The 11,453-nt window shown below is 48.4% G+C and overlaps 1 protein-coding gene across 1 annotated transcript in view; it reads left to right on the forward strand.

The window, feature by feature from the left end:
* col5a2a (collagen, type V, alpha 2a) overlaps window positions 1-11,453 on the forward strand; it is a 60,481-nt gene that overhangs the window by 47,206 nt on the left and 1,822 nt on the right. Inside the window, exons 30-53 of the mRNA XM_064309718.1 lie at window positions 273-326; window positions 456-509; window positions 620-664; window positions 766-864; window positions 1,361-1,468; window positions 1,566-1,619; window positions 1,862-1,915; window positions 2,439-2,492; window positions 2,641-2,694; window positions 3,221-3,328; window positions 3,408-3,461; window positions 3,551-3,604; window positions 3,779-3,940; window positions 4,486-4,593; window positions 5,117-5,224; window positions 5,598-5,651; window positions 5,743-5,850; window positions 7,594-7,647; window positions 8,194-8,301; window positions 8,650-8,703; window positions 8,808-8,915; window positions 9,075-9,384; window positions 10,228-10,418; window positions 11,205-11,447. Of these exons, the coding sequence (XP_064165788.1) occupies window positions 273-326; window positions 456-509; window positions 620-664; window positions 766-864; window positions 1,361-1,468; window positions 1,566-1,619; window positions 1,862-1,915; window positions 2,439-2,492; window positions 2,641-2,694; window positions 3,221-3,328; window positions 3,408-3,461; window positions 3,551-3,604; window positions 3,779-3,940; window positions 4,486-4,593; window positions 5,117-5,224; window positions 5,598-5,651; window positions 5,743-5,850; window positions 7,594-7,647; window positions 8,194-8,301; window positions 8,650-8,703; window positions 8,808-8,915; window positions 9,075-9,384; window positions 10,228-10,418; window positions 11,205-11,447 (2,400 nt within the window). The remainder of the gene's footprint in view (window positions 1-272; window positions 327-455; window positions 510-619; window positions 665-765; window positions 865-1,360; window positions 1,469-1,565; window positions 1,620-1,861; window positions 1,916-2,438; window positions 2,493-2,640; window positions 2,695-3,220; window positions 3,329-3,407; window positions 3,462-3,550; window positions 3,605-3,778; window positions 3,941-4,485; window positions 4,594-5,116; window positions 5,225-5,597; window positions 5,652-5,742; window positions 5,851-7,593; window positions 7,648-8,193; window positions 8,302-8,649; window positions 8,704-8,807; window positions 8,916-9,074; window positions 9,385-10,227; window positions 10,419-11,204; window positions 11,448-11,453) is intronic.

Here is an 11,453-nt window from a genome sequence, read left to right on the forward strand (position 1 = left end):
TGGTGTCAGTTAAAGGGTCAATACTGAAAACTACAAATGCATTTATGGAGGTTTAACATTGTTGCAATACGGCTACAAATCACAAATTGGTTGACAGTGATTTATTAACAGCACACCGTACAAAATGTGGAACAAAATTAAATACAAGTCAAGGCCAGCCTTTAAACTACACCCACAAAACATAGGGAATATGAAGGGGTCTATCTATGATGGTTGTGATTAAAACATGTCTGGTCTAAGATAAAGATTGATGATTGTCTCTCTTTATGAAGGGTCCCGCGGGTGAACGAGGAGAGCAAGGACCTCCCGGTGTCAACGGGTTCCAGGTATTCAGGTTTTTTTATGGATTATTTCAGACATACAAATTTAGGAATGCAGATGCCTTGAGTGCAGTAGCTAATCCACATCAGTCTAGCATGTCAGACACCTTTCATAAATCAGTTCCATTTTTTCAGGGCTTACCTGGAAGTGCCGGCCCACCTGGAGAACCAGGCAAGCCAGGTGATCAGGTAAATTCACCTCACTTGCCAAATTTCCCACGATACATTTGGTGCAAACTGTAAATCATCTTGTGGACATTTGCAGTGAGAGGAATGCTGTGCTTTTGTGTTGTATTCAGGGTATTCCAGGAGAAGGCGGGGCCGTTGGTCAGATTGGCCCGAGGGTAAGCCGCATTCATATTTATACTGCGCAACCGCTTCCCCTGTGGAATGCAGGCCCTTTACCATCCTGGGGCGTGACTGACGGCTGTCTCTCGCTCCGTAGGGGGAGCGTGGAACCCCAGGGGAGAGGGGGGAACTTGGGTCTCACGGTCTGCAAGGATCGAAAGGAGTCCCGGGAGCAGCTGGGCCAGATGGGCCAAAGGTACGGTACGCCCACCGAAACGAAAGCGACCCGTCATTAACGGCTCGATGCCTGGCCGGCCCAAAGCCACTTCAGCTCCTCCTTCCACATGCAGTGCATTATAATGCACCTAAGCGGCAGGGGATCCCAGCATGCATTCACATGACAAATTGTGCAGTTGGCACACATACAGTAACCATGCTAAATATTTACCATTGACATGCACATGGCTGCAAGGCATTGTGCCTCAGTAAAACATTACGTGTTTGCCAATGCAGTTCAGCTAATACTGACTAATTCACATTATCTATTTGATCACAAAAACATGTTTAAAAAGGACCAGAGGTTATCAAAGGAAGCATCCAATTTCTGTATAAAATTTCAAATAAAATTGAAGTTTATTTATATAGCACATTTTATGAAGAATTAATGTATCTTTCCCCTGATTCTGTAGTGGCAGTAAAGCCCTCTAAAGGCCTACAGTGAAGGCAGTAAAGCTGTTTCTCCTGCCCCACAGGGCAATCCCGGGCCAGCGGGCGCACTGGGCGACCTTGGCCCTCCTGGGCTTCAGGGAATGCCGGGAGAGAGAGGAGGCTCTGGACCCCCCGGGCCAAAGGGTGAAAGGGTAAGCAGCCACAAATGGCTCACGCAGTAATAGACGCAGTAGAGCCAGACCCTGCTCAGGCCGCACTCCTAACGGCTCACATTTGTCTGTGTGTTAGGGCTCTGCAGGAGAGAAGGGCTCAGAGGGAACGGCAGGAAACGATGGAGCGAGAGTGAGTTCTGCTGCTCACTTCCACAGGGCCTGGAGCCTCTGTGATCTCTGCAATTAAAGTCCACATCAGGAGATGAAAGACGTTATATAAATTCAATACATCTTGATGATGATGATGATGATGATGATGATGATGATGATGATGATGATGATGATTATTATTATTATAATTATTATTATTATTATTATTAATAAAGATCTATAATTTCTCATTTAATTTCTAAATATATTTCCCCTTGGTAGGGACTGCCTGGCCCACTTGGCCCACTTGGACCACCAGGGCCCAGTGGTGAGAAGGTAAGAGACCGTGCTGTATGCTGTGTTAAACTGGCCCAGATGAGACTGTGCTGTAGGCTGTGTTAAACTGGCCCCAATGAGACTGTGTTGTACCCTGTGTTAAACTGGCCCAGATGAGACTGTTCCTGGTTACTGACGATGAGGTTCTGTACACCCTGTTAAACTGGCCCAGATGAGACTGTGCTGTACGCTGTGTTATACTGACCCAGATGAGACTGTGCTGTACGCTGTGTTAAACTGGCCGAAATGAGACTGTGCTGTATGCTGTGTTAAACTGACCCAGATGAGACTGTGCTGTACCCTGTGTTAAACTGCCCCAGATGAGACTGTGCTGTACGCTGTGTTAAACTTACCCAGATGAGACTGTGCTGTATGCTGTGTTAAACTGACCCAGATGAGACTGTGCTGTACCCTGTGTTAAACTGATCCAGATGAGACTGTGCTGTACCCTGTGTTAAACTTACCCAGATGAGACTGTGCTGTATGCTGTGTTAAACTGACCCTAACTACGGTTATGTTTCAGGGAGAACCTGGACCCCGGGGTGCTCCTGGACCTCATGGCTCGAGAGCTAGTCCAGTAAGTCCACATTATTTAGATTAACTTACTTAACTGAGCATTAATTTAGTCTAGAACACAGCTGGACACATATTTCATCTGGTGTTGCTTCTGTGTTATCTGCTTGTAATATATGACCTCATTTTTGTTTAACTATTTTATATTCTAGGGGTCTCGAGGTGAACCTGGTCCGACTGGTCCTGTTGGGTTCACTGGTCCACCTGTAAGTTCTCCATTTTGTTTAAAAATGTGATGCTCTGTGTCTCTGACACTTTTCAGGGGCCTGCTTTTCAGCAGTAATGCTGGATCTTTGCGTTTATGTTTTCTGTGAGCAGTAGAAGTGCTGGATCTTTGAGTTAATGGTTTCTGTGAGCAGTAGGAGCACTGGATCTATGAGTTTATGGTTTCTGTGAGCAGTAGGAGCACTGGATCTATGAGTTGATGGTTTCTTTGAGCAGTAGGAGCACTGGATCTATGAGTTGATGGTTTCTTTGAGCAGTAGGAGCACTGGATCTTTGAGTTGATGGTTTCTGTGAGCAGTAGGAGCGCTGGATCTTTGAGTTGATGGTTTCTGTGAGCAGTAGGAGCGCTGGATCTATAAGTTAGTTTCTGTGAGCAGTAGAAGTGCAAGATCTTTGAGTTGATGGTTTCTGTGAGCAGTAGAAGTGCTGGATCTTTGAGTTGATGGTTTCTTTGAGCAGTAGGAGCACTGGGTCTTTGAGTTGATGGTTTCCGTTCTCTTGCCACAGGGTCCTGATGGTCAGCCTGGAGTGAAGGGGGAGACCGGGGAGCCTGGGCAGAAGGGCGACGCTGGCTCTCCAGGCCCCCAGGGGCTGGCAGGGGCACACGGTCCTAATGTGAGTGCGGAGAGACATGAAAAATCTGAGAAATGAAGCAGAAAGGGGCCCCAGGCTCACAGCAGCTGTTCTTTTCTAGGGGCCCGCTGGAGTTGCTGGACTGAAGGGGGGCAGAGGGACCCAGGGAGCTCCGGTAAATGCATAATCCTAGTCTCGTTTTTGTGCCGTTGCCATGGAATCTCAGTCAAACACATGCATCACTGTCTTCTCCTTCATCTCTAGGGCCCGACCGGTTTCCCTGGCTCACCTGGCAGAGTTGGCCCACCTGGCTCCACGGTGAGTATTTCAGTAGCGCCGCATGAGTCATACAGTCCCCACTGATGACATCATCTCAGGAGCCTGTGGAAAACAGGATGACTCTTTGGCAAAGTGAACGCAAAGCCATTTTACCGCTATGAGCTCAAGCGGGACTGGTCTTTAGTGGTGTATTGACGGTTTTCTCTTGGCTAGGGTCCTGTGGGAGAGCCAGGACCCCTCGGTGCACCTGGAAAAGATGGTCCGGGTGGTCTCCGTGGAGACCCCGGCGCACCCGGACGGCAAGGGGAGCGGGGGCCGTCTGGTCCGTCGGGAAGCCCTGGCGATAAAGGCGACTCTGGAGAGGACGGGCCCACGGTAGGCATCCCTAACGCTGCCTTCACAGGGAGCTCGGCTGGCCGCTAACCCGACGCCATTATGGCCGACGATAGCACGGAGCACAGCGGTAAATTTCAGTTAGGATGACTCAGAATGGCGTTGGTGGCTAGGGCAGATGGCACTTTTACCGTTGAAGTAAAAAATGATCTAACTTCCTGCCATTATAGTCAATGGAATTCCAAACCGGATGTGACACAACCCAAAACAGCAACACAACACGGACACGGAAAAGGGAAATTTCATTTTATTGCCCCCAACATACATAAAGAGCCATACCAAGCACATCCTTTTCCTATCCATGTTAGAAATGACCTGTATTACAGGACAAACACTGAGCAACATCACCAAAGCAACGTATACTTTATTTCCCCGTCCCGAAAGTGCTGTTCTGCCGTGTTCCGGGATCCATGTTCACATGGCTCCAGGGTGGTGAGACACAGCCAGGCTGGACATGCAGCTCCCAAGGAAAGCCACGTGTCTCCTTAACCAGAGAAAAGTTGTGTAACTTATTCTGGTTTATTTAGGGCCCTGATGGACCCCCAGGTCCTGCAGGAACTACAGGACAGAGAGGAATTGTGGGTCTTCCTGGTCAGAGAGGAGAGAGAGGCATGGCTGGACTTCCTGGTCCAGCGGTATGTATCCATTTTACATCCATTTTCATACATTCAGTATATCTGTGGTTAGAAAAATGTGATAAAACCTTATTCAGTTTTTTTTTAATTTAATTTGTTAATTTGTTCCTCAAGCCCAGCAAAATCTATATTTAAAACTAACAATCAAATGACTTTTCTATGTGTGAAGCAGTAAGTAGTGGATGAAAAGGACTTAAATTAATTATGGACGTATGGCACAGATGTTGGTCTGAAATATTCAGAGCCCACAGAACTAGCATGTGACTGCAGCTGAGACCCCAGAAAGGACTGCACATAATTAGCGACCTGGAGGGGTTTAGTCCACAGAGTATTGCCTGCCCCTTCACTGAACTCCAACACCGCTGAACTCCAGCAGGCACCTGTGATTGGCCAGAAGCAATAGCTGCAGAGAAGCTCCACTGGCTGCTCGTGTTCTAGAGCACACAGGGTGCAGTGCACTCGCTCACACTGAGTACGTGAAAAGGTAAAGATCAAGCATAAAGGTTCTGTGTGTTGATTTCAGGGTCCCCCAGGAAAGCAAGGTACCCCAGGAACTCAGGGAGATAAGGGACCCCCAGGACCCGTCGGAGCACCCGGGACAACTGGCCCTCGAGGGGACCCTGGCCCTGACGTGAGCTTGCCTTAACCTGCCGAAAAGCCTGCAGGAAATGTGTCTGCTTTCAGTGCTGTGGGAGTTCAGCTCAAGGCCTGCTGGCTCTCTCTGGCTTTCATAACGTTTCGGAATTTGATTCTCTCATTTTAATCAGATGGCACATGTGTTCAAAATTTTCTGTTGATATCTTATTTCATTTTCAATGTTTATTTTTTAAAATTACTCTTATTTTTACTTTACGTTTGCATTTTTGACATGCTGTCATCTTCAAAAGAAAATGACTACCGAAAGAAATGCACCGTGACGATGTTGATGAAGATTATTATAATTATTATTTTGCTTGTACATGCATTAGTATACGTATTGATAACCTGTGCTTTTTCTTCCTCAGGGTCATGCTGGCTCAGACGGACCTCCTGGAAAGGAAGGCGTGATCGGCGCTAGGGTAGGAACGCACACCCAGCAGCTTTAGAGCACATTCTGCTCTTCATCACGTGACCTCGGAGAATGACGCTGCTCTGATGTTCTGTTGCCAGGGCGACCGAGGAGATGCAGGTCCCGAGGGTCTGGCGGGTGCTCAGGGGTCTCCAGGGCCCCCAGGTCCGGTCGGTACCCCAGGTGGCCCCGGGAGGAGAGGAGACGCGGTGAGTGCGCACGCGCGCCGTTTCCATAGCGATGTTAACCGTTACCACATGCTCCGTCTCATGCCCCGACATTCTAACAGCTGGGGAGCGAATGATAGATGAGCTGTGCAGTTTCACATGGCTTCCATTGCTCCAATGGCTTTGAAGTAGAGTAAAACAGGAAATATGTGTGAGTAGGCGGGACCAGTGCCTGGACTTCAGCATACTGCTGTACACGATAGGATTTTAGCTGTTTTACCTGTCTGTCTTGCAGAGTTTTGTCATTCATAAAAGGGGTGAATATTTATTCTTGGATGTAAACATAGTTTTCACACCTGTAATGTGTACCTGAAATAGCAGGCAATGCTGTCAGACTTACCTGTTGGAGGGGTCTTGTATGTTTGCGACAGATAAAAATAGAATATGCCCAAAGCATCAGCTTGCCATGCTAGCATAAAACATAGATCAAAGCAATATGTGAGGGTTGACTGTGTGCTGTGAGCTGTGAGGAGCTGTGTGCTGTGAGCTGTGAGGTGCTGTGTGCTGTGAGGAGCTGTATGCTATGAGCTGTGAGGTGCTGTGTGCTGTGTGCTGTGAGCTGTGAGGAGCTGTGTGTTGTGAGCTGTGAGCTGTGTGCTGTGAGGATCTGTGTGCTGTGAGCTGTGAGGAGCTGTGAGGAGCTGTGTGCTGTGAGCTGTGTGCTGAGCTGTGAGGAGCTGTGTGTTGTGAGCTGTGTGCTGAGCTGTGAGGAGCTGTGTGCTGTGTGCTGTGAGGAGCTGTGTGCTGTGAGGAGCTGTGTGCTGTGAGCGAGGGCTGTGTGCTGTGAGGAGCTGTGAGGAGCTGTGTGCTGTGAGGAGCTGTGAGGAGCTGTGTGCTGTGAGTGAGCTGTGTGCTGTGAGGAGCTGTGAGGAGCTGTGTGCTGTGAGCTGTGTGCTGAGCTGTGAGGAGCTGTGTGTTGTGTGCTGTGAGGAGCTGTGTGCTGTGTGCTGTGAGGAGCTGTGTGCTGTGAGGAGCTGTGAGCTGTGAGGAGCTGTGAGCTGTGAGGAGCTGTGTGCTGTGAGGAGCTGTGTGCTGTGAGGAGCTGTGAGGAGCTGTGTGCTGTGAGGAGCTGTGTGCTGTGAGGAGCTGTGTGTTGTGAGGAGCTGTGGGCTGTGTGCTGTGAGGATCTGTGTGCTGTGAGGAGCTGTGTGTTGTGAGCTGTGTGCTGAGCTGTGTGTTGTGTGCTGTGAGGAGCTGTGTGCTGTGAGGAGCTGTGTGTTGTGAGGAGCTGTGGGCTGTGTGCTGTGAGGAGCTGTGAGCTGTGTGCTGAGCTGTGAGGAGCTGTGTGTTGTGAGCTGTGTGCTGAGCTGTGAGGAGCTGTGTGCTGTGAGCTGTGAGGAGCTGTGTGCTGTGAGGAGCTGTGAGCTGTATGCTGTGAGCTGTGTGGAGCTGTGTGCTGTGAGGAGCTGTGAGCTGTATGCTGTGAGCTGTGAGGAGCTGTGTGCTGTGAGGAGCTGTGAGGAGCTGTGTGCTGTGAGGAGCTGTGAGCAGTGAGGAGCTGTGTGCTGTGAGGAGCTGTGAGCTGTGAGGAGCTGTGTGCTGTGAGAAGCTGTGTGCTGTGAGGAGCTGTGCGCTGTGAGGAGCTGTGTGCTGTGAGCTGTGAGGAGCTGTGTGCTGTGAGGAGCTGTGAGCTGTGAGGAGCTGTGAGCTGTGTGCTGTGAACTGTGAGCTGTGTGTTGTGAGCTGTAGCTTTTTGAAGTACATTTGCATGATTTTTCTTGCCAGGGTTCGAGAGGCCCCGTAGGTCCCCCAGGCTCAGCAGGCAAACGGGGATTGATCGTAAGATTTTTCACTTTGTTTTACATATGCATATTATATATTATATTTCTGTCATGCTTCATAGGGAAAAAACATATTTCCTATTTAATAGAAAAAAAAACATAAGGGCGTGATATAGTTATTGAAAAGCAAACTTTTGATGGTTCACCACTTTTCAACACTCATGACATATGCATCTATCACTCACACACACATGCACTCACTCACACACACACGCAGGCACACACACACACACACACACTCACGCACACATACGCGCGCACGCACGCACACACACACACACACTCATGCACTCACTCACATACACACACAAAACAATGCACTCAACTAACACACACTCACTCACACACACTCATGCACTCACTGACACACACATTCACTACACACACACATTCACACAGAAACGCACACAGACATTCACTACACACACTGACGCACACACACACACACAAAAACACACACTCACACACACATTCACTACACACACACACACACACAAAAACACACACTCACACACACTGAATGAATCATGTTATGTAATCACAGGGACCTCAAGGGCCCAGAGGAGATAAGGGGGATCTAGGAGACCATGGAGAAAGAGGACAGAAAGGTCACCGGGGGTTCACTGGATTACAAGGCTTACCTGGACCACCGGTAAGTCACAGCATCAACAGCCGCACTAACTGGTAAAAGCAGGTTAAAATGAGGGAGCACGAGCACTGAATCCAAACGCAGAGGGGGTAAAATTTATTTAAAATTTCCTTAAATTTCGGTTCCGGTGTCTTGTCATTTGTATCTAAAATTATTATATAAATGCAGTGTGATTCCAGCATCACTGATTAAATTAAATGTAAGCAGTAAACCTTTGCATAGTATAGTAGTGTTTAAATGCTATATTAGTACAACAGTGGGAGTTTGAGGAGGAGGTTGAGGGTGCATGGGGAGAGTATGATACTGATGTTGTTCTCACCGCTGCGTGTACACTCTGTATTTTGATTTTAGGGTACAGCTGGTGAACAGGGAGCTCCAGGAATTGTTGGGCCAAGTGGCCAGAGAGTAAGTACCCATGCACGGCTGCCAGCTAAGCTGCCATCAGCTATCTATGAAGACCATGCAACTTGAGTGTAAAGCTAATCATGTGGGTTGTGGGGCTATTATAGGGACCTCCTGGTCCGGTTGGGCCTCCAGGAAAGGAAGGGTACATCGGACAGCCTGGACCAATGGGACCACCTGGAACGCGTGGAATTAGTGGAGAAATCGGACCGGAGGTGAGTCCAGATGGGCTGGTTCTGGAGGCCATATTGCACGCTCAGCTTTGGGTGGGAAAGAGGATCACTTTGAGCACCTTCTCCACCAATCAGGAGCGTGCTGCTGATCCTGGCATCATTTCCAGTCCAACTCAGCTTTGTTTCATTTGCTTGTAACAGGGACCTCCTGGAGATCCCGGTCCCCCTGGGCCCCCAGGGTCCCCTGGCCCCCCCACAGCCGCCATGGATGACTTGTTCGGCCCGCAAGATTACGAAGATATCGGTCCCCCACCCCCTCCCGAGTTCAGTGAGGACGAGGCCCTTCCGAACAACGGGTCTGCCCCCATGTTCCAGGCTGACCCGGGGGTCCACGCCACCCTCAAAGCGCTCAGCAGCCAGATCGACAGCATGCGCAGCCCGGATGGGAGCAGGAAGCACCCAGCCAGGACCTGCGAGGACTTAAAGCAGTGCCACCCTCTGAAGAAGAGCGGTGCGTCAGCCTTGCCCTAATATTAGCCCATTAGTCATGAGAACACCATAACCCTGTACACACTAGGAGTGCATCAGCTTCCTGCTAATGTTAGCCTGTTAGCCATGAGACCACCTTAAACCTGTATACATTAGGAGTGCATCAGCTATCTGCTAATGTTAGCCTGTTAGCCATGAGACCACCGTAACCCTGTGCACAACAGGAGTGCATCAGCCTTCTGCTAATTTTAGCCGTTAGCCATGAGAACACCTTAACCCTGTGCACACCAGGAGTGCATCAGCCTTCTGATAATTTTAGCCCGTTAGCCACGTGACCACTTTAACTCTGCATGCTAGCAGCGTGTCCACCTTCTGCTAATGTTAGCCCCTGATTCAATTCAGGATTTTGCGCCTGTTTCACTGCTATGCATCAATTAGCTTCATTATTTCTTTGCCTCTCATTTTTTTTGTCATTAGCAAATGTTTAATTGTGGTTCAGTATGAGAGTCACCCAGCACTGGTATAAACCAGTGCACTTTGTTGGAATGAAATCCAGACCCTAGTTTCTCATGCAAAAGACAGGTCTATTAGTGCTGAATTGTGTGTTCTAGTCATAACTGGAGTGACTAGATGGCCTAGAGGACTGTGCACATAATGCAAGGAGAACCTACAGTAACACAGTGAAGTACGGTACCACTGAAATCCGGGTTTTCTCAGAATGTCAGGACACCTGAAAAGGGGTTGAGATATGGGGCTGTACCGGGACAAACGGGACGTCCCATCAGCCTTGTGGGAACGTATTGATAGGCTGCTGTGTTCTCAGCGCCCTCTTGTTTAGAGGCTGTTGATTGCTGTTGATTTGCAGGCGAATACTGGGTGGATCCAAACCAAGGCAGCGCAGAGGATGCTATCAAAGTGCACTGTAACATGGAGACGGGCGAGACCTGCATCTCTGCCAACCCATCCAGCATACCCCGCAAAACCTGGTGGACCTCCCCCAGCCCCTCCGACAGCAAGCCCAAGTGGTTTGGAGCCAATATGAACGGAGGAGCTCACGTGAGTTCAGTCCAGGAGTTCCATTAACGCCATGTTTAATACACACAAGGGCTCCATTAACACCACGTCTACAGCATACAAGGGTTCTTCAACTTATCAGTTATCGCCATGTTTAAAATGCACAAGGGCAACGTTGAATAGAATGATTTATACCAGCTTACAATCTATTTACAGTGTTGGTTTTGTGTCAAAGGGCAAGCTTCTTTCTTTAAAGACCTGGTGCAATGTAAATAGTTGTGTTACTGTATATGTGGAAGGTGAAAAAAGTGATAAGCCTATTTCATTCAGTTGAGGATTAAAAAAAAAAATCCTGATTGAAAATACAGTAACAAGTGCCTATGCTGCCCCCTACAGGAGTATTTTGTTATTGGTCTCAAGGAGGCCCATGTTGCTGGAGATGGAGATGTTTAGTTGGCTGTCAGTCAGAACTCAAAGAAAATACATATAGAAAGTTATGTTGCATTTAGAAATTGAAACATTACAGCAAAAATATACATCCGACTATACATCTAAAACTTAATGAGCTCTTTTAATACAAGAAAATAAGTGATTCCACCGGATCTTTGGATATGCTTACACGAATAATGTTTGAGGTGACCGTCCAAAACAGTCTGCTCAGATTGTACCATAACCATGGTTACGATACATATCTGTATCGTGAATCACCATGGTATCAATTTAAATCATTCCACTATACCTGAGGAGGGCATGTACTGTAATTGTTCAAAGCAAATGAAAATAATTGATTGAGGCTCTTCATAGAGTATATTTTTTATATTTTTCCAGTTCACCTACGGAAACAAAGACCAGCCACCGAACTCTGTCACCGTTCAAATGACCTTCCTCCGCCTGCTGTCCAAGGAGGCATCTCAGACCATCACCTACCACTGCAAGAACAGCGTGGGCTACAAGGACGAGGCTGCTGGAAATCTGAAGAAAGCTGTTATCCTCAAGGCCGCGAATGACCTCGACCTTCGGGCCGAGGGAAACAACCGCTTCCGATATACGGTCATGGAGGACAGCTGCTCTGTGAGT

The sequence above is a fragment of the Anguilla rostrata genome, chromosome 15 (genome assembly GCF_018555375.3).
Source record: "Anguilla rostrata isolate EN2019 chromosome 15, ASM1855537v3, whole genome shotgun sequence".
In the NCBI taxonomy this organism is placed as follows: domain Eukaryota; kingdom Metazoa; phylum Chordata; class Actinopteri; order Anguilliformes; family Anguillidae; genus Anguilla; species Anguilla rostrata.